Source organism: Eleutherodactylus coqui, chromosome 8 (genome assembly GCF_035609145.1).
Source record: "Eleutherodactylus coqui strain aEleCoq1 chromosome 8, aEleCoq1.hap1, whole genome shotgun sequence".
Classification (NCBI taxonomy): Eukaryota; Metazoa; Chordata; class Amphibia; order Anura; family Eleutherodactylidae; genus Eleutherodactylus; species Eleutherodactylus coqui.
In genome coordinates, this window is record NC_089844.1 from 165,129,567 (window position 1) to 165,151,746 (window position 22,180).

General features: G+C 44.7%; 2 protein-coding genes across 4 annotated transcripts in view; one reads left to right on the forward strand and one right to left on the reverse strand.

Moving 5' to 3' along the window:
• Positions 1 to 22,180, reverse strand: part of CLN3 (CLN3 lysosomal/endosomal transmembrane protein, battenin) — a 42,830-nt gene that overhangs the window by 12,206 nt on the left and 8,444 nt on the right. Inside the window, exons 2-4 of one of the 3 annotated variants that reach the window (XM_066576838.1) lie at positions 13,251 to 13,383; positions 1,110 to 1,191; positions 931 to 1,021 (exon numbers count right to left, since the gene is read on the reverse strand). In XM_066576838.1, coding sequence (XP_066432935.1) covers positions 931 to 1,021; positions 1,110 to 1,191; positions 13,251 to 13,275 — 198 coding nt within the window. In that variant the 5' untranslated portion in view covers positions 13,276 to 13,383. Of the gene's footprint in view, positions 1 to 930; positions 1,022 to 1,109; positions 1,192 to 1,609; positions 1,716 to 13,250; positions 13,384 to 22,180 lie in introns of those variants that run through there. The other 2 variants (XM_066576837.1, XM_066576836.1) reach the window with 2 other exon arrangements.
• Positions 10,153 to 22,094, forward strand: APOBR (apolipoprotein B receptor). Its single transcript, XM_066576835.1, has 6 exons — positions 10,153 to 10,297; positions 10,452 to 10,592; positions 13,286 to 13,376; positions 13,557 to 19,129; positions 19,256 to 19,545; positions 21,952 to 22,094. Exons 1-6 carry the CDS (start codon positions 10,241 to 10,243, stop codon positions 22,022 to 22,024), a joined length of 6,225 nt encoding a protein of 2,074 aa, XP_066432932.1. The 5' UTR covers positions 10,153 to 10,240; the 3' UTR covers positions 22,025 to 22,094.

Genomic DNA, 22,180 nt, shown 5'->3' on the forward strand with positions numbered 1-22,180 from the left:
CCTGGGAAATGTAAAATCTTTGTGCTGCTGGCTACTAAAGATAGCGGAGAGAGCCTGGAGCAGTAAGCGAGGGCCGTAGTGAGCGATCTCCGGTCATGTGATCGCCGTTATCCAATGGATAATGGCAATCACATAAAAGTTTAAGGACAGTTGCAGTGTAATGCTTATTTCGGTTTGGGCCCCGTTGTGTATAAGAACATAAGATTAGGGCCACAATGGGTATGTCTCTGAACACGAGACAAACAGGGGGATCCATTTTGATGTGTAATTCCTCATTTTCATTTGAACTACAGAAAACAATCATGTCTTTAAAATGACGTATTTGCAAAAATATGAAATTTCATTTTTTCTCCTCTAAGTTGCAATAACTTCTGAAAAGAATCTGTGGGGTCAAAATACTCATGACACCCCTCAGTGAATACATTAGGGGTGTAGTTTTTTAAATGGGGTATCTATCATTCTGACACTCATGAGCCTTTATAATCTTGGCTTGGTGTAGGAAAACAAAGTGTTCCTCAAAATCATTAATGTTAAACTTGTCTCCTAAATGGTTAAAAAAAATGAAAGTTTTTCCAATGTGCTTCCAGAATAAAGTAAACGGATGGAAATATATATCTCATCAAAAATGTACACTGTATGTTTGCACATATTTGAGATATTGCCGTTAAAAAATGTGAAAAACCAACAATTTTTTCAAAATTTTCCCAATTTTGGTGCTTTTAATAAATATACAGAAATTCTATTGGTCTATTTTCACCACCTAAATGAAGTACAACATGTGGTGAGAAAACAATGTCAGAATCACTTGGATATGCAAAACCTTTACGGAGTTATTCTACGTTAAAGTGACACATGGCAGATTTCCAAAATTTGGCCTGGTCATTTAGGCACAAACAGGCTTGGTGACTAAGGGGTTAAAGGATCACTCACAGCGGCCGTCTGGTTGGTCTCCGTCTTCAGGATGTCGTGCGCAGCGCTCAGCATCACCACGTAGGCGAAGTTATTACACAGACCCAGGAGCCTAGAAGAGTAATACAATCACATCTGATGCTGCGGAGCTGCAATCACAGTTCTGCTCTTCTACTGCGCCCTCAGCTTGTCAAACATACCAGAAAGCAGACAGGTTCCTCCAATGAGAGCGTCTCTCACCGGCGCGGTCGGGGGGCGCCGCTGCGTCATCATCCGCCTCCTCTGTAACACAGGACACATACAAGGTCATATAACTGCTGCTGCTGCAGAACCTCTTCCCACATTACACACCGGCTTTCCCTGCCTTGTAGTTTTACAGCAGCCTGGTCTCTAGGAGGAGATGATGGGAGTTATAGTTCTACAAGAGGAGATCAGCAGCATTGCTCTGGGGGTCTGTAGGGGAATAGTTAGTAGCCGCTGGGACTTGTAGTACTACTGACGCCTAGAACAGATGCAATGCTGGGACTTGTAGTCACAACAGAGAAGGCAAGGAATGCTGGGACTTGTAGTCATAACAGTCTTTGTCTGGCAGGGAATGCTGGGACTTGTAGTCATATAACAGTCTGTCTGGCAGGGAATGCTGGGACTTGTAGTCATATAACAGTCTATGTTGAACAAGTAATGCTGGGACTTGTAGTACCCCTACTGGCAGAGCCCCCTTCACCTTGCCAGTCAGAGTCAGAGCTGCGGCTGGCATTTACTCTCCTCGGCTCCATCGCTTCCTGCTCCTCAGCACTTCCTGCTTCTCTGGCCACGCCCACACCATAGTTACTGTAACCAAGGATCAGAAGCCTTAAAGGGACCATCACCACAAAATTAAACCTCTGGCTGTCTCATACACGTGAGTGTAGGGAGATAAACCGCAGATGGACAACTATGGCATCAGCTTATCCCTCAAGGAACAACACAACTGGGTGCTGAAATTCACCCCCCCCCATCCTTCACCCCCTGGTGGGAAACAGACAGATTTAGCAATATTCCTGAGTTGCGTACATGTGGCATGTTCGGGCCAGAGATTGGATGTGGGGGGTAGAGGGGAGGTCACAGTCCAGTGTGACCCCAAGGTAGCGGGCATGTTGTCTGGGGGTAATGGTGGTGCCAGATACTGAGATGGAGAATTTGTCATTTTACTACAAACTTCGTCCTGCGAGTTGTGGTGATTAGATGGACGGTCTTATCACCGGAGGTCCTACAAGTGGTTCCCCCCTTGGCCTATAAGAAGCTCTTGGAGGCTCCTTGTGTGCAGTGACCTTTTCTTCTGCTTTTGTAGAGCTTGTTGGCCACTAGACGTCTCTACGACACAGAAAAGAGATTTCACCTCGTTACCAGAGGGGGGCGCATTATTGGGATGTGAGAAGCTGGATGGTCATATCAATGAATTGTCCCCCACCGTCAGTCCTGACCGGACTATTAGGGGGTGTTAGGACCAGTGGATGTGTGAGGGCACACAAGGTGACCAGGCTCAGGACGCCCCCTACAGATCACCAGTAGAGAGGAGCATCTGACCAGACTGTTAGGAGGTGTTGGGACCAGTGGATGTGTGAGGGCACACAAGGTGACCGGGCTCAGGACGCCCCCTACAGATCACCAGTAGAGAGGGGCATCTGACTAGACTGTTAGGAGGTGTTGGGAGCAGTGGTTGGGGGCACACAAGGTAACCAGGCTCAGGACCCCCTACAGACCACCAATAGAGAGGAGCATCTGACCAGACTGTTAGGAGGTGTTGGGACCAGTGGGTGGGGGAACACACGTTGACCAAGCTCAGGACACCCCCTACAGACCACCATTAGAGGAGCGTCTGACCAGACTGTTAGGAGGTGTTGGGACCAGTGGATGTGTGAGGGCACACAAGGTGATCAAGCTCAGGACGCTCCCGACAGACCACCAGTAGAGAGGAGCGTCTGACCAGACTGTTAGGAGGTGTTGTGACCAGTGGTGGGGGCAGACAAGGTAATCAGGCTCAGGACGCCCCCTACAGACCACCAGTAGAGAGGAGCGTCTGATCGTCCCACAAGCACCAGTAGCTCCAACTGTTATTTTTCTGCCATCCAGAGACAGGGGGCGCCATCAGTAAACATTCTGTGTCTGAAGGACATTTGGTCTCACTGCCCTTATTACATGTACGGCCTCTGATCCCCACCGTTTCCCTGTGTTTGCAGTGATGTTGTGAACAATGAAACTGGACGCTGCAGAGGGGAACCGGGTTGTCTTAAGTGATGAATCCAGGTTTAGTTTGGGCGCTGACGACTGTCGTGTTTATGTCTGTAGACCTTGGGATGAGGGCCTTAATCCTGACTTTGCTGTGGAGCGGCACACTGCCCCCTGCTGGTGTGATGGTCAGGGGGCCATCGCATATGACAGTCGTTTCCCCCTAGTAGTTGTACGAAGGACAATGACAGCTCAGCTATATGTTCAGGACATCCTGCGGCCACATGTGTTCCTCTTATGGAGGCTTCCAGTAGGATAATGCTCGGCGGCACACACAAGGGGGTCACAGGAGCCCCCACAACATTGTCACACTTCAGTGGCTGCCCGGTCAGCAGATTTATAGCCAATAGAACATGTATGGGACCATATAGAACACCAACTTGCAAAGCCTACTAGTTTGTATGATCTAGAGGCTCAGTTACAGCAAATTTATAAAACCTGTATGCCTCCATGCCCTCCTGTATCACATCTTGTATTCAAGTTAGAGGCGGCCCAGCAGGGTACTAGAGCCTCCATGCCCGCATGTATCACATCTTGTATTCAAGTTAGAGGCAGCTCAGCAGGGAACTAGAGCCTCTATGCCTGTCAGTATCACATCGTGCATCTAAGCTAGAAGCATTACAACAGGGGAGCCTCCATGCCTTCCTATATCCCATCCTGTATCCATTCTGGAGGCGGTACAACAGGGTACTAGAGCCTCCATGCCTGCCCATATCACATCTTGCATCCAAGCTTGAGGCAGCCCGCCAGGGTACTAGAGCCTCCATGCCTGTCCTTATCACATCTTCTGTAACGGTCTAGTTCTAGGTTGGAGCCTCTTGTATTGTAACCCTAGCAGACGGATAGCATAGTCAGACGAAGGCCAGGGGTCGGTAACAGGTGTTATCAGCTGCGGTATAAAGCAGCAAGCAGGTAGCACAGTCAGAGAAAAGCCAGAGGTTGGTAACAGGAGGTATTGGTTGTGGTACAAAAGAGCAAGCGGGTAGCGTAGTGAGAGGGAAGGCTCTTATAGTATGTCCAAACAGCAAACAGCACAGAGCCAAAACAGGGAACCGGACTGGGAACAGGAAAATGACTACATCCAGCAGGGGAGCTGCCACTGCCGACTGGATAGCTAAGTAGGGAGAGCTACCGCTGAGAGCACAGGAGCTCCTGGGTTCAAGCCCTGATAGTAGCCCTCTCCTTCTAGTTGGCCTCCAGACATCTTCTATGCAACTTCCCCATGAGCCTCGGAGCATGCACATTCTGGTCCGGCTCCGAATAATTTTTTTCTGGCCCATACCCTTTCCACTGCACTAGATATTGCAGTCAACTTCCGTGCATTCTCGAATCCAGGATCTTCTCTACTACATACTCCTCCTCCCCTTGGACCCTCACCGGTGGAGGAGGTGGCTGTTTTTTTCCCAGGAAGATGTTATCAACGAATGGCTTCAACAGCGCTATGTGAAATATGGGATGTATCTTCAGCCTGCTAGGGAGTTCCAAGCGGAAGGCGACCTGACCAACCTTTTCAGCAACCAGAAAAGGCCCAAAAAACGTTTGGCCCAATTTGGGAGAGGGTAAATGCATCCTCAGATTTTTGGTGGATAGCCAAACCTGCTCACCGACCTGGAAGGTAAAGGGAGCTTTGCGGTGTCTGCTGCCTCCTTATAACATTCCTGGGCTTCATGCAGCATTTCCCTTAGCTTTCTCTGGGTTCCTTGCAACATAGCCAGCCTATGAGCAACCGTGGGAGTGGTAGTATTCACTGGAAGACCGGGAATGAATACCGGATGAAGACCAGAGTTGGCAAAAAAGGGACTGTAGAACTATGCTTTGAGTTATTATAAAAAGAATTCTGCTATTGACTAATGGTCCACCCAATCAGGCGGAAGACAAATTGATAGTAATACCTAAGGCAGTGCAGAAGCTTTTCCAAAATCTTGAGGTAAACTGCACCCCTCTATCAGAAACTACATTATCAGGAATACAGAGTAGTCTAAATATGTCCTCGATCATCAATTCCGCAGTTTGTTCATCAGTGGGAATCTCTTTGGTGGGAATGGAATGGGCCATTTTTGTGAGTCAGTCCACCACAACAAGGATGGTAGTCATTTCTTTCGAGCAGGGGAGACCCACAATAAAATCCATTGATATTGATCCCCAAGGCGTGGATGGGATTGGGAGTGGTTGAAGAAGTCCTAATGGAGAAGATCGTGGTGTCTTGTTTCATGCACACATTACACAGGAGGCAATATATTTTTTCACATTTTTCTTACAATTAGGCCACTAGGATGAACAAAGCAATAGTTCAAGAGTCTTTGTGACAAAATGGTAAAAGCGCTGTACCAAGTTGTGCCGCGTTTTCGGCAGCACTGAAACCACGTCCAATCCCACAACAAAGGGTAACTTCGAGTTTGGATGAATCAGTACTGATGCAAAGTGAACAGGGCTTTTATATTTTCAAAGGGGTGGTGACATAATACACTACTTCGACATACAGTAACGCCCCCAGCTTCTGAGTGGCATGAGGAAATGCTGGGCCTGTGGCAGGAGCAGAGGCAGTGGCGGTGGCATGAGAAGAGCCTCCTCCGGCGGCAGGATGACACCCAGCGGCGGCAGTAAGAGGAGAAGGAGCGGCAGCACCAGGAGGAGACCCGGCGGTTTGAGGAGACCCGGCAGCAGCAGCGGCAGGAGGAGAGGGAGTGGCGGCGCCAGGAGGAGATCTGTCGGCAGTGGCGGCTGAAGTAGACCCGGCGGCAGGAGGAGACCCGGCGGCAAGAGAGCCACAGGTCCTATCAGCAGAGTCGGCCTTCATTTTTGCCTGGCCTGGAGGGTTAGGGTTACTTTTCCTGTTAGGCTTGCATATAATGTAAGACTAACATGAACCCTAACCCTCCAGGCCAGTCAAAAATGAAGGCCGAAGCTGCTGCTAGGACTGTTGACAAATCTGCCAATTGGGAACTAGGGGCGTGACAGGAATTTTCCTCCAGTCAAACTCCTAGCTTCCGGTGGCGTCAAGGTACTCCAGTACTGAATATGTTTTGGATTTCTTTGTGAGTGAAGATGATTTTTGAGAAGTCTAATGAATCTCCGGTAGAAATTTGCAAATCCTATAAAGTATTGAAATGTCTTTTAGGTTTCTTGTGGTGGGTCAATCAGCCACAGCTTTCATTGATATATCCAATGAATTGGATCACTGTTTGTTCAAACTGACATATTTCCAGTTTGATATAAAGATGATTTCTTTGAAGACGTTCCAAGACTAGCAGGAGATGCCTGCGATGTTCCTCCAAGCTGTCACAAAATATAAGAATGCCATCAAGGTAAGCAACAACAAATTGATCCAAAAAAATCTCTAAATATGTCATTACCCTTATGTCCGCACCCGGGTACCCACTAGCTGCTTAGTGATTTTCCTTTTGTTTATGCAAAGATTTCTTCAAGCGGCTTTAGATCATCACGATTTGACCTTTTTTGATGAAAATATCATTTTACCAGAATTTTAACCCCTTCATGACGCAGCCCTTTTTTTTTTCCATTTTTGTTTTTTCCTACCCCCCTTAAAAAATTCGTAACTCCTTCATTTATCCATGTACGTCGCTGTATGAGGGCTTGTTTTTTGCGGGACGAGTTGTATTTTTCAGTGGTGCTGTTTAATGTACCATATAATGTACTGAAAAACTTTAAAAAAATTCTAAGTGGAGTAAAATGAAAAAAAAAACGACATTCCTCCATCTTTCAGTGCATCTTGTTTCTACGGCGCACAAACTGCAATAAAAGCGACATGATAGCTTTATTCTAAGGAGGAAGTACGATTACTACGATACCAAACTGGTATAGTTTTTCTTCTTACTGTACTACTATAGCATTACGTCATACTGCATTCTGACAGGCAGCCTATCAAGCCACCCCACAGGGATGACTTGATAGGCAGTCTTTCAAGGCAGCCCTGGGGCCTTTCAGAAGGCTCCCGGCAGCCATGACACCTGCACTCCTCCCCCGATCCCACTGTACGGGACCCCCGAACAGCGTTCGGGGGCTTTAAATGCGGCTGTCAGAATTGACAGCCGCATTTAAAGGGTTAATAGCCGCGATCGGCCGAACGGGCGTCAGCTGTACTAAACAGCTGATGCCCGCGCTGTGTGCAGAGAGGTCGCCCTGCGACCTCTCTGCATACATACCCTGATGCTCCAGGACGTAAATATACGTCCTGGAGCGGGAAGGGGTTAAAGCATGTAATCATTTTTTAAAATGGAGTTGAAAATAACGCTCCCCCGTCGCACCCCGGGTACCCCGGCATTTTTTTATATTATGAATGAGTTTTTAGCTTTCTAAAAAGGCTCCAATTATTTACTAGATAACAAACTACACAGCTGTAGTGTACAGAAGTTCATGTATGGAAGTTTCTGGAAGGTTCTGATTGATCTATGTAGTCTTGTGCTTATGTGTATTGTCAGTGTGTTATATGTGGATGAATATGAAGTGCATTGCCGAGCTGCAGCACTGAATGGGTTAATGTCTGGGTCATGTCTGGAAATGTATCTTTTGTAAGTCATGTGACCATGTTTCATATATTTGTTTGCAAGATGGATGATTGGGATGTGTTTTTTTTCTTCTTTTAGTCAGTCTGGTGTAGTGTTGTGCTGTGGAGTGCTAGCCACATGCAGGTACCTTCAACCTGCATGTAGTGAAGATGGAAGAAGCGGAGAGGTGGCCTAGAGGTTTTCCAATTACCCCAATGTGGGATTGAAGTGTGGAGTCCGCCATGCAGAGTTCAAGTCGTCAGAAGTGAGTGGCCGGTAGAGAGTTCGTGCCTTGCTAAGGAGTATTTTCTAGGGGTGGTGCTGCACAGATAACTTGGACTGTGGGCCCGGTGTCATCTTGTGTATGCCTCCTTGTCCTCACCGCTGATTCTGCCTGCACTGGTGTGTTTCGTTGAAACTCCGTCAAGCTATTGTGTCCTGTATTTATCCACAGTTATCCAAGTAAAGTTCCAGTTGCCAACCGTTCCTGGCAATTGTGTGTTTCACTACTACCCGAGTGTGTGGACTTTATTACACCTTCAGTTTCACCGCAGAGGAAGGAACGGTGGCGTCACACGTGACAACTACAGAAACAAGTAAGCTACAAACCCTATTTAATAGCCAACCCTCGGCCCCTCGGATGTGACTCGGTTACCCTCCAGGTGGGAGACGGTTGTGCTACCGTGACAAGGCCCTACTCTAATCTCCGTCGTCTCCTAGGCCGAGATCCGCTCCTCGGATGCTGCACAACGATCATAACTAAACGGGTTTTACAGGCTCACGTCAATTACAGTTCACATTAGCTTTATCCTGACACAATCGAAGATATAAGAAATCTCTTTATACAACTATCTATACAATCTGTGAGGAGATATGTGATAAATAACACCTCCTCCTGTTGCTGGTAAACTGAGTAGGCGACGATCCCCACCAAATTTGGCTGGTAGTGGCCTGCGAATATCAGAACCAGAATTGCGCAACTTCAGAAGTGGTCCCTGTAAACCAACTATATCTCTCTGCACATCAGCAACCTTTCCCTGGTAGGAGACCCAAAATTCCTGGAGCTCAGCAACCTGTTTCTGCAAGGTGACCACAACGGAATCCATATTTAGGCGTGATTATTTTGTAACGGTCTGGTTCTGGGTTGGAGTCTCTTGTATTGTAACCCAAGCAGACAGATAGCCTAGTCAGACAAAGGCCTGGGGTCGGTATCAGGTGGCAGTGGTTGAGGTAGCAAGCAGATAGCGTAGTCTTACGGAAGCCGGTGGTAGGTAACAGGTGGTAGAGGTGTGCAAGTATGGAGGATCAGGTAGACAGAGAAGCTAGACTATTGACAAGGAGCACAAGGGCCAGGCTTTTATAGTATGTCCAATAAGGAGGCAGGGCGAAGCCAAGACAGGGAACCAAACCAGGAGCACAGGAAGATGGCCAGACTCAGCCAGCTAGAACCGGCGCTCGATAAACCAATCAAAGTCATTCAGTGATGTCATTCAATGAATGGCTGTGAATAATCGAGCACCGGCTCTGATTGGCTGAGCCAGTGGCGCTCGTGATCCAATCATAGCGCTTGTTTGCTGGAGGCGGAGTATTGAAAGTCCTATTACCAGAAAGCGAATGCTGTCAGCGCAGAAGTAACGGCAGCCTGCCACACCGCCGGAGACCAGCGTGGGGGACTGGGATACCGCCAGCTAGGTGAGAATTGCTGTGTTTGTTTTTTTAATCTAGTGTAGCTGGGGCTTATTATTGGGAGAGGGCTTATATTTCAAGACAACCCCCCCCTCTCACCCTGAAAATTAGGGTAGGGCTTATTATTGGGGAAACACAGTATCTATCTATCCCCACTGCCCCACTGCATTGCATTTTGGGACAGCATCATTGCTTCTTCTGTGGTTAGTTTACAAAAATGACACGTAAGCCACATCCTGTTACAACACAGCCGTTGGCTGAAAACATCGACTCATGTGAGCAACAGCAGACATAGAAGTCAGTGGTTTTTAAATAAAAGATGCTGGCTGCTTGTAGAAAACTCCATCCAGGGGGTAAGACCTAAGAAGGCCGGTCGCCACTGTTACAGATCCAGTTTTTCCATGTTTATCGGCAGATCTGACCATGTACGCTGCTACAGCCCCCTAGTGGGATAATACAGGAAATCAGTCATGACTCCGCCCACAGGTGCGATTTAAAGGGACGCTTCTTTTACACAATGACTCAGACACTACGGTAAGTGCTACAATTTAAAGAATTACCATGAAAGTGAGACACGTAACAAACATGGCGTCCGCAGACATACATGTAAGAGCCACACTATACGTAGAAGTGCATATGATCCTCACGTCTGCGGGGGCTGGGGGAGCTGATCACCTCTCGTCCCGTGTGTTATATACCAGCAGTGAAAGGGTTAGAGAGACAGAAGAGGAAGTATATACTGTACAAGAAGAAATGCGCTACATATTTACACATTGCCTGCGGTTTTATGGCCACTTCCTGCGGCGGAGTCATATCAAACAGAGGCAGTCGAGCAGAGAGACGTCCGAGTGGCCCTCCAGCGTGCCAGGACCATGGAGTTCCTGCAGAGACATCTCCCCCGTGTGTACCAGGCCGTGCAGAATGCGCTGGTGAGGCTTATGGGGGGGGTAGGGCGCAATAAAGTAACGTACCTATGTGCCTCAGTGCTAGGCGGCTGTATCACTGCTGTCATTCAGGACCCTGAGAAAGCTGGGTGTTAACCCTTTGCATACCACTAAGAGATGTTTTGTATTGCACTTGTAGGAATATTTAACCAATGTGACGGCGCAAATTTTTGGAGCGCCGCCCAACGCACCTCAGCCTAGGAATGCCCCGGCGAAGACCCCTCTTAAGTTTGAGGATACAGCAGCCCCAGAAAAACAAGAAGAGTCATGTGAGTCACAGGTAGGTGCGACTCAGCTCACTGAAACTCCACCACTGTGGGTCTAAATCTGCTTCCAGGGGAGTTTAAAGCATGGGTCTGCAACGTGCGGCTCTCTGGGATTTGTGAAACTACAACTCCCAGCATGCCTTCAGTTGCGGATCTGTGATTTCCTGACTATCCAAAACCGACACCCACTATATTTACCAATTGTTAAAGGGATTCTCCAAGTCATTGTGCAAACTTTCTGTAGGTTGGACATTGTCCACTAGGGGGCAACAACACTTGAGACATTGGAGATGCTCTTAAAGGAACCTGTCCATAAGATACCAATCAGTGTGACAGTCGAATAGAGCGGGTACAATTATATCCACTAATAAGACTCCCACCCAAAGTGCCTAAAAGAAGGTATAAAGAGGAAGCACTTTGTGGTTCTGTGGAGTCACATGGTATATCACATGTCCCATTTACTACAGAACAGATTTCACAGAGAGTGATGTTGCCCTTTAAATAAAGTTTCACCCAGGATTATAATGAAACCCTGCAGCTTTTAAATGTTGTCATATTATCACGTTGCTTCTATGTGTTCATTCTTTTTTAATGTCACATATAATACAGGATAAGTAATGTATGTACACAGTGACTCCACCAGCAGAATAGTGAGTGCAGCTCTGGAGTATAATACAGGATGTAACTCAGGATCAGTACAGGATAAGTAATGTATGTACACAGTGACTCCACCAGCAGAATAGTGAGTGCAGCTCTGGAGTATAATACAGGATGTAACTCAGGAGCAGTACAGGATAAGTAATGTATGTACACAAAGACTCCACCAGCAGAATAGTGAGTGCAGCTCTGCAGTATAATACAGGATGTAACTGAGGATCAGTACAGGATAAGTAATGTATGTACACAGTGACTCCACCAGCAGAATAGTGAGTGCAGCCATGGGGTATAATACAGGATGTAACTCAGGATCACTACAGGATAAGTAATGTATGTACACAGTGACTCTACCAGCAGAATAGTGAGTGCAGCTCTGGAGTATAATACAGGATGTAACTCAGGATCAGTACAGGATAAGTAATGTATGTACACAGTGACTCAACCAGCAGAATAGTGAGTACAGCTCTGGAGTATAATACATGATGTAACTCAGGATCAGTACAGGATAAGTAATGTATATACACAGTGACTCCACCAGCAGAATAGTGAGTACAGCTCTGGAGTATAATACAGGATGTAACTCAGGATCAGTACAGGATAAGTAATGTATGTACACAGTGACTCAACCAGCAGAATAGTGAGTGCAGCTCCTGAGTATAATACAGGAAATAACTTAGGAGCACTACAGGATAAGTAATGTATGTACACAGTGACTCCACCAGCAGAATAGTGAGTGCAGCTCTGCAGTATAATACAGGATGTAACTCAGAATCAGTACAGGATAAGTAATGTATATGCACAGTGACTCCACCAGCAGAATAGTGAGTGCAGCTCTGCAGTATAATATAGGATGTAACTCAGGGTCAGTACAGGATAAGTAATGTATGCACACAGTGACTCCACCAGCAGAATAGTGAGTGCAGCTCTGGAGTATAATACAGGATGTAACTCAGGATCAGTACAGGATAAGTAATGTATGTACACAGTGACTCTACCAGCAGAATAGTGAGTGCAGCTCCTGAGTATAATACAGGATGTAACTCAGGATCGGTACAGGATAAGTAATGTATGTACACAGTGACTCCACCAGTAGAATAGTGAGTACAGCTCTGGAGTATAATACAGGATGTAACTCAGGATCAGTACAGGATAAGTAATGTATGTACACAGTGACTCAACCAGCAGAATAGTGAGTGCAGCTCCTGAGTATAATACAGGATATAACTTAGGAGCACTACAGGATAAGTAATGTATGTACACAAAGACTCCACCAGCAGAATAGTGAGTGCAGCTCTGCAGTATAATACAGTATGTAACTCAGAATCAGTACAGGATAAGTAATGTATATGCACAGTGACTCCACCAGCAGAATAGTGAGTGCAGCTCTGCAGTATAATACCGGATGTAACTCAGGATCAGTAATATGATGACTTTTAATTTATACCTTTTATGATAAAAGTGAACATTCTTGTGTAACTTCAGTCATGTGACCAACTGACTCAGAGCCAGACACAAACAGCTGCTGAGAAGCAGAAGCGTGGTTATTACATAAAGAGAGCATGTATGATGCTCCAGCGGGGGTGGTGACATGAGTATCGGCAGCCCTCAGGATTCTCACTGTTACTCCATCTGGGGAAATAAGAGAGTTTTAAAATGATGGAAAAATAGATGACGCAACATCGAGCAGCAGCTCATGAGGAGTGGGGGGGCTGAGAGTTCTCCTTCAAGGGATCTTCCTCTTTCTTTATGCAGCAAGATAATAATAATAGAAGTTATGTCACTGCAGAACATCACCTCCATACTTCCTGACAGAGACATTGCGATATATTCTGCAGATTATCACATGACTAAATCTGCTGAACATTGCTGTGCTCCATCTACCAGCCGGCAGACACATATTAGTATTGTCTGCAGATTATTACATTAATAACCTCTCTGCAGATCATTACTTCTAACCTCAGTGTTTCTCTATTACAAATAATACATTTTCCCCTGCCCATCTGACATTCTTGTACCTCGTTGTTTTATCACCGGTTTCATCTTTGGACAGGATGCTGATCACATGACCTTAGATGTGTCGTTAGAAGATGCTGCTCTTGAGGCCACGGAGGAAAGTATGAAGAAGTATGTGACCCAGCAAGGTAAACCCTGCAAAACAAAATAGAAACATTAGATATAGTATATATAGTATAGTATATCTGTTTCTGGAATCGCTGGTATAGGCTAAACATTTAATTGAAGGGGCTTTCCCCAAATCATGCAGGCAAGTCACCTGTCTGCATAAGTTAATGACCCTTATATGTTCTCATTCCCACCCCCAGATGTGGAGAACCAAGGCCACGAGACACAGATCAGACATCGGAAGGAGAGTGTAGATAGAAGACCTCTTGACCTTCATCATACAGTTGGTGATGGCAAAGATGCCTTCATTCATCACCAAGTAACAGTAGAAAAGCACAAAGCTCAAAGCTGCAACATAGTCATCACAGATAATGCAAAGCTAACAAAACCAGATGATGTCAATGATATTCTTTCAAGTGTTACGAGGGAAGTCCTTCATTTTGAAGTGCATGCGGTTACCAATGAAGAGGTGCAAAAGATAAACCAAGAAGCATTGGTGTATGAAGAACACACAAGAAACAAGACTGAAGAGAAACCTTCCACTTTCTTAGAAGATGTTTTGAAGGCTCTAGAATCAAAGAGCTTTCAAGAACATGAGGTTCTACCCACCAGCAACGAACTTCTAAAGAGCAACTTGAATCTTGAAAATAAGGAAAATTCCTGCAGTTCAAGTAACGTGAACAATTCTCCAAGTTTGGAGAAGACCATCATTATTCATGAAGTCTCAGAAGGAGCATGTCATGTGATAATAACATCAGAAGAAGTTGACCAGGAATCATCACATTTTTCAGCTCCACCAATCATAATGGAAAATGATGACTTAGATGTGTCAGACATCAAAGGACAGCATAAGAAGCTGGTCACACCAGTCAGTGCAGCAGACAGTTCTCCTCGTGATCAAAGAGAAGAAGCGAATAAGACATGGGAACATCTCCAGGAGACAGCTGTTCGTCTAGCACTGCACTGTGATTTACTTCAAGATGATGACCAAAAGTTTGAGACGTTGGGATATGGAGAGATCTCAAAAACCACATATGAAAATGAAATGCATTTAAGTAGACCCGATGAGCAGGGAGATGGTGGAGAACATCTAGAAAAGACATCACATGATCAAAATGAGGTCCAAGAACTTAACTCTAAAGAGAAGGAACGATCAGAGGAGATTAGCGGGTTTTCAAAATCAAAAGAAGGCAATCAACATGATGAACAAAATCAGAACATTGAGAAGATGAGGAAAAGAGTTCACTTCTCCCCTAGTACAGAAGAACGGGACCTGATGTTTGATCTTGCATCAGAGGATACAGTGTGTATAAAGGTTGATCTTACACAAGATGGGGCACTACAGCCAACCACTGAATATAGCGATCAACCACCAAATTCATACCCAAGACCAGAAGCAGATGATAAAGAACACGATTTTGGATTAATAAGCAACAGGGAAAATATTGAGCCATCAATGATGGATCCAATCACTGAGGAGGACCGTATGAACGCACCGTACATGGGACACACTGTATGGTATGATGAGCTCAAAATAACAACAGATAAAGAGATGTGTGAGTCTATTTGCCTGAGCAGGACATCAAGCTGTCAACCAGAGGAAACTATTGCTGCAATCACTAATAAGGAGTCAGCAAAAAAACCTTCCACTGATGTTCCTTCTGTTGAGATGCAAGATTGTGAAGAGGAACCATTCAAGAACTTAGTGTCCACTCCACATGGTCTCCTAACTCATTCAGGAGTAGACTTTGAGATGGCATACGATTATGAAGAAGGTACATGCAGTTTCAATAAGGTGGATGATGGTTCTTTAGAGAAAAGTCCTGCGGTTATATCAGATCTTTGGAAGCAAGATGGATCAAATTTTGCAGACAATGAAGATATATCAGTATCTGTTGAAGTCATAAGTCAGCCAAGTGAAGAAATCACGGACATAGAGTCACTGAAACAACAGGTCCATGGAGAGGGTGACAATGAAGATACTAAGAGTAAGGATGAATTGTTTGGACTACAGCTACAGCCATTGATGGAGGAGACCAAAGACTCAGCCAAAGGTGGATTAACATTAATGACTGATGAATTAAATTCACATCAGAGTTTTAGCAGACTGCAGGGTGAACTCAAAGGACCAAGTGAGACTACACCTGTTGTTTATACACCAGATGAATCATATAACCAAACATCTGTTCAAGAGCTGGACATATCCAAAAATGAGCAAGGTGACATGATCAGTACTGAATCAAAGAGACAACTCTCAAGAGACATATCAAATATTTACAAAGCACAAACAGCAGAGGATCCAGCAGCAGGAGAAGACAATGAAGGATCTGTGGAAAGAAACCTTCCCTTGAAGACTGAAACTCAAGAAGAAGACAAGGCTGGAATGGAATATGAAGATGAGAAACACATAAGAGAAGTTAAGCTACAAGAATTGGAGGATTATACATGGTACACACAAAATGGTTATCAGAGTGATGATCTCATTACTTACAGTGACAGTAGTAACGTGCTTGAGTCTCCAAAAGGTCAGAATCCTCTAGAGAAGATAGATGAACTCTCTGAGCAGTCACCCGACAAGGGCTCTGAAAGTGAAGTCATGTCTAAAGATGGAGAGATAGAACAAACCAATGTGCAACTCGGTGGTTCAGATGAAGACTCAACCAAAGTCAATTATCTTTATATCGCACCTGAGGCCGAACCTAGAAATGTAAGTCTTTTTTATCCAGGAGATTCCTTAGGGTCGGGCAATGAGTTAGAAGGTATCAATAGACCTTCAGAGACAGGATTTGACCTCTTATCAGAAATAGAGTCTATGATCAATAGAAGTCAGTCAGAGCAAGACATCTCTAAAATGACGGGGAGGTCGGATGTAACTCATGGTGCGGTCTCCAGTGGAGACATGGGAATGGAATCTACAGAAAGTGGTTTTCTAGGAGAGATAAATTTCCAAACTGACAATGTTGCAAAAGATTTAGATCTCCAGTGTATGCTCAGGCCAGGTCAGCCAGTAAACAAGACCCCAGAAGATCTGGCAGAAGATAATCAGAATTCCGTTTCTGCTGATGAAGTTTTGCGAGATGAATCTATAGATGGGGTCCAGGAACTGGAGATTCATTTAGATACTAGCTCTCTTGCTGAAGATAATATTGAAGTAATCTTGGACCAACATTTTGAGATGGGCAGCTTCTCTGAACCACAGGATAGAAGTGATCTTTTATCTGAACTTCATTCCGTGATGTCAGTAAATCATTCTGTGATGCCATTGGATCATGAGATTTTGGAAATGATGTGTACTATGAATGCAGGTCAGTCAGATAAAGTGATGGAAGATGTAGGTCATTCCAATGAGGAAAATCAGGCACAGATCTTATCAGCTAAAACTACGATAGAAGAAAATGAAAATCTTGAAGTTCATAGACCTGGTCTCCATCTTTCAGAAGAAATTGGATCTCTAATTGAACTTAAACAAATACCCGAGGAAGAACATTACTCTTCCATTGAAATTGCTGTCACTGAGTCCACAACAGACGTTTCTGATGTTGGTTTGGACATCAACAACATGTCAGTAGTGATCTCAGAAAATAAGGAACAAGAAGATGACCAAGCAGAAGAAGATGCATCTTATGTTACTCTAGATGAGATAACAAATGATACATCTCTACATATTGATAAGGAACAGGAGCCTCCATTAGATGCTGGATGTTCTGCTGAAGACAACATTGAAGATATCTTGAAACAAAATGTTGAGGTGGACAACTTCTCTGAACCACAGGATGGAAGTGATCTCTTATCTGAACTTCATCCCATGTTGTCAGTAGATGATTCTGTGATGTCAGTTGATCATAAAGTCTTGGAAATTATGTCTACTGTTAATGTAGTTCAGTTAGACAAAGGGATATTTGCTGTGGGTCAATCCAATGAGGAAAACATTGCAGGGATCTTATCAGCAAAAACTACTGTAGAAGAAAATGAAAACCTTGACGTTCATAGCCATGGTCTCCATCTTTCAGAAGAATTTGGGTCCCTAATTAAACCTAAGCAGATACCTGAGGAAGAACATTACTCTTCCTTTGAAATTGCTGCCACTGAGTCTACAACAGAAGTTTCTGATGTTGGTTTGGACATCAACAGTACTTCAGTAGAGATCTATGAGGACCAAGAAGATGACCGAGCAGAAGATAAATGTTCTGTTACTGTAGATGAGACATCAAGTCGACATTTAGATGATCAACCTCAAAATAATGTAAATGAACTGGAGATTCCTTTAGATGCTGGATCTTTTGCTGAAGAGCATATTGAAGTAATTGTGGGATCAGTTTCACACTCATATTTTGGAACACTGGAAGAAGGTGATGATCTATTATCCAACATGGACCCCTCAGTGGAGGTCATTGTGTCTACTATGAATGTAGATGAGTCAGACAAAAGAAGGGAAGATGGGGGTCATTCCAATGACAAAGCCATTTTTGAACACCATGAAGACCCTGAAGAGGATTACTCTCACATGTGTCTTGCAGAAGAACTTGGATCAATTATAAAGCCCGAACATACATTTGAAGCATACCCTTATTCCTCAATTGTTGTCACTGAGACTCAAGAAGAAGCTTCTAATATCAATTATGACTCTAAAACGACTGAAAGTGTACTAATGAACAAAACTGATCCTTCAATAGACTCTCACCATGAACTTATCCCAGACTGCACAGTGGAGAATATCTCAGAAAATAAGGATGAAGCAGTAGAAAGTCAATCTTTCGAAACTCTGGATGATGCATCTGGAAGACAATTCGGAGAACTTGAAGTCAATGAGCCTGTGATTCCTTTGGAAACCGGATCCCTTACCAAAGACATTGGTGTTATTTTGGGATTTACCTCAGAAATCTCCCAGGGTGAAGGTGATCTGTTATCAGACATTCACTCTGTCGAGACAATAAGCCACCCCACAGAAGTCATCAGCCTTTTCTCTACTACTGGTGAAGAGGACATATTGGACACAAGTAAAGCATGGGATATATTGGATGAATCAGCTGTTCAAGTAGATACCCTTGCAGATACTATTATTCCATATGAACAGAAGATCCAGAATAGTATCTCTACTATCTCCTGTCCAGAAGTACTTGTGCCCAGTCTTGAGCCCAGTCAAGAACTTGAGGAAAACCAACACATTTCTTTAGATAATCATGAATCTGAAGAAATTGATCTTTTATCAGAGGTTCGGTCTGTGGTAACTACAGATTACTCAATGGAAGTCACAACAATTATATCTACTGTCAAAGTAGTTACATCAGATGAGGCTTCTGTAGAGATTATCACAACAGATGGAAAGGAAGGTTCTGAGGAGACAACCCAAGAATTGTGTCCTTCAGAATCTAAGGAGGAAATGGAGAAGAAGCTTCTTGATGAGCAAGATTCATCCTCCACTACTTTGACCATCGGCACTGAATACGGCACTGATTTTGATATCAACAAATCCTCAGAAACATCAGAATATTTGGGGTTATCAGGCTCAGAGATCAGGCTTCTTCCAAGTATTGATCCTACCAAACAAGAAGGAATGGAAGGTGAAAACGAGGAACAGCTTTCTAGTGATGAAGCCTTGTATCTAGGTCAAAAGAAGCAAGTCATCACAATCTATACAGACGAACCATTAAAAGTAATAGAGCCACCAATCCATATGGAAATGTGTGAAGATCAAGAGCCACCTGTGGTGGATCACAAAGGAACCCTGATGGAACCGAGTGCAGAAGAAGAAGATGACATTGACAACAGCCTGGTAAGTGTCTGATCATTTATCTGCTTTTGCTACATTGTATTCACAGCATACTGTACAGACAGATTTTCAACACGGAATGCTTTATATAGTATAGTGAAGTTGTTATATATATTATTTTGCCCTCAGCTCCCTCACAATACATTGGATGTCAGCGCCCAGAAGAGTCGTGTCCAATTACGTAGAAAAACATCCATTCGTCGTAAGCAGGGGCAGCGCCAAGTTCCATCTGAAAGTGAACCCCTTGAACCAACACAGCCGGTCATCAGGCCTCGACCAATTGGAAAAATGCCAATATTTAAAATGGCTCCCACCATGGCGCCTATTGTATCACATCCTGAAGAAGAACAGAAGGAAGAGAAGCCCGCTGAAGAAGACCTCCTTGTGAAGCCGAAGAAGGGGATACCAAGGCATGCTGGGTAAGGGTTATAGATCATTAGAAAAATCTATTCCAGGAGATGCATAGATTGCAGCTACAAATGCAACACCCCCCTATCTTGGTGGGAACCAATGCCCTGCTCATCCTGAGATTCCTGGTTCATAAATATAATGCCAGTAATACACAACTCTCAGAACTAGTTTAGGGCAACTTAAATAATAAAGCCAATGGTCCTCCTGAGACCATTGGCACCCAGCACCGCTTTAAATGTATCAGTTTCCGTACGACGCAGATACAGTTGAGGACTATGGTGGGAGCCATCAGCTCCGTGCCCCAATGTTTTTTGTAGTAAGCTGTGGCTGCAGCCCATTACCTCTATGAAAGTGTTTTTCTTATGTCTATCCAGCAGAAAACAATGATGATTACTCTCCATGCTGCCAAGGTCAGCATGTAGTTTGGATAATCTGACTGCTATCCTGTCTTTGGTGCATGCCCTGTAGTGGGAGCAGGGGACAGGGGAGCAGTCAGATTATGTAATGTATGCATCGGCAGCAGAAAGAGTAAGCATATTTCTTCTGCTGGCTGTAGTTTTGGGAAGAAGCACACAGCATGGCATTATTACTTTGTAGGAGTACAATGTGGCACTGTTACTTAATGGAGGCACAGCGAGACTCTTTGAAGGGGCACATAGTGGCACTATTATTTTAAAGAGGAACAGAGGGGGCACTATTAGTTTGGGAACATTGGAGGTATTAGGTTTCAGGGGCACAGAGAGGGCATTATTCTGACTGCCATTATGAAGTCGGGAATGAATTTTTCCCCCCAAATGGGCTAATTGGTTTCTGTCTCATTGGTTTTTTTTTGTTTGTCTTCCTCTGGATCAACAAGGGGGGGTGGAAATAGGCTGAACTAGATGGACATTGTCTCCCTTCAGCCTAACATACTATGTTACATTTTGCAGGGCACTAAAGGGAATTATTACAGCGTGGAATACTAAGGCTGAGTTCGCACAGGGCGGATTTGCCGCGGAATTTCCCTGCAGAATTTCTCTGTCGCAAGTCCACCTGCTGCCGCTAATCCTGGTGGCCCATCCACATGGGGCGTTTGATCTCTTGCGGCAAAGCCGATATCAGCTGGCGCTGCAGCGTGGATTCCAGGATGCAGGATCAATCCTTTTTTTTCTCCGTTGCAGCCTCGCTCCTCTCTATGGGAGCGCCGGCCGCAACGGAAAAGCATGTGGTGAAGCCGCTCCAAAACCTGCGGCTGAGTGGGTTTTGATGCTGCGCTTTTCCCACGGAAATCTCGCCAGTTTTTCACTCTGGCAAAACTGCGAGCTTTCTGGAGTGAAGCCATCTTGTGGAAACCCAGCTTTAGGGCTCATTCACAGGGGTGTATGCTATTTCAATGTATGTAAGACGCAGCATTTTCATTCACCAAAACTGTGCGTATTTACTGCATATGATGTTGTTCTTGCATTTCTTTCAGGATTGTAGTCCCTGCGTTTTTTTTATGCACGCAAAAAAATCGCAAGAATGTCCCGCTGATTTCTCCTGCCTTCATTCATAGATAGGCAATGATACATGCGTATTCATTGCATTTTTACGCAATTCCATCGACTTTAATGGACAATCTCAGCCTGTAATACAGACCAAAATACTGAACACACTAAAGTGTTTTTCAAGCACTTGAAAAACGCACATCTGAATACCCCAATGCCAATCAATGCGGTTTATGCTGTCCGTGTTACATGCGTGAAAAATACATGCCATACGGAGCACAAATACGCCAGATAGAACCTCTTAACTAATCCTGCCATAATATAAAAGCTGCCATATAGATATGCTGTGTCCAATGGAGGATACTGCAGATAGAATTAATCTTTGCACTGGGCCCACTAATGTGGGACCGGCGGAACGGCAGGAGGGACGTTGGTCAAGTTGACTCTGGGAACGGGTCCAGTAAGACACTTGAACATGTAATATTTCTATGCCAGCGTATACAGATAGGCGCATCATAATGGAGATTTCCCTTAATTAATGCTAAGGAAATGTAAAACAGGAAGTAATGCCTTCTGCGGTGCACTTGCTTAGTGCGCAGATTTTTAAGTGCCCCTTTCATCCTCTTTCGGGGGAGGCTCTGCAGGTCACTTCTCGGCCCAAAAGTGAGCAAAAGACAATTTCACATTTTTCACTGGTGACAAACAATGAAAATGATCACTTCTGTAATGACAGGGAGGGCTGTAAAATTCCCTGCAGGCTTCCAGCAATCAGCACTACTGGGGAAACCCTAATGGGATCTGCCTGTGGCCTCAGTTCTACCATCCCCCATCCATACGATATTGATCATGTAATATGTTTTCCATAAGAGTGTGAGGGTAGCGATGAATAATAACACTGGGAACGTAGTCCTATCATTTATCACTCTCTCCCCCTCTCCGTATGAACAGGTTCGGGATCCCACATCCGCAGATGATGCAAGAGTTACAGGCGCGTCTGAAGAAGAAGAAACCCAATGAGTGACCAAAGGGGAGAACCCGGGGGGATGCAACTAACATATTGTAAATACAGAATAAAGATTGTCTATAAAATATGAGACCGGATGGCGTCCATCACTATAAGTGACCGGCACATGTCTGTGGCATCAGACAGGAAACCCCATTGGGTGCACTAACATCT

What these genes read in the sequence shown, in the direction of transcription:
- APOBR (XM_066576835.1), top strand. Translation starts at nt 10,241, where the DNA reads ATGGAGTTCCTGCAGAGACATCTCCCCCGTGTGTACCAGGCCGTGCAG. An exon ending in AGGCCGTGCAGAATGCGCTG is followed by an intron (nt 10,298 to 10,451) that starts GTGAGGCTTATG and finishes TTGCACTTGTAG; the next exon opens with GAATATTTAACCAATGTGAC. An exon ending in AAGAGTCATGTGAGTCACAG is followed by an intron (nt 10,593 to 13,285) that starts GTAGGTGCGACT and finishes ATCTTTGGACAG; the next exon opens with GATGCTGATCACATGACCTT.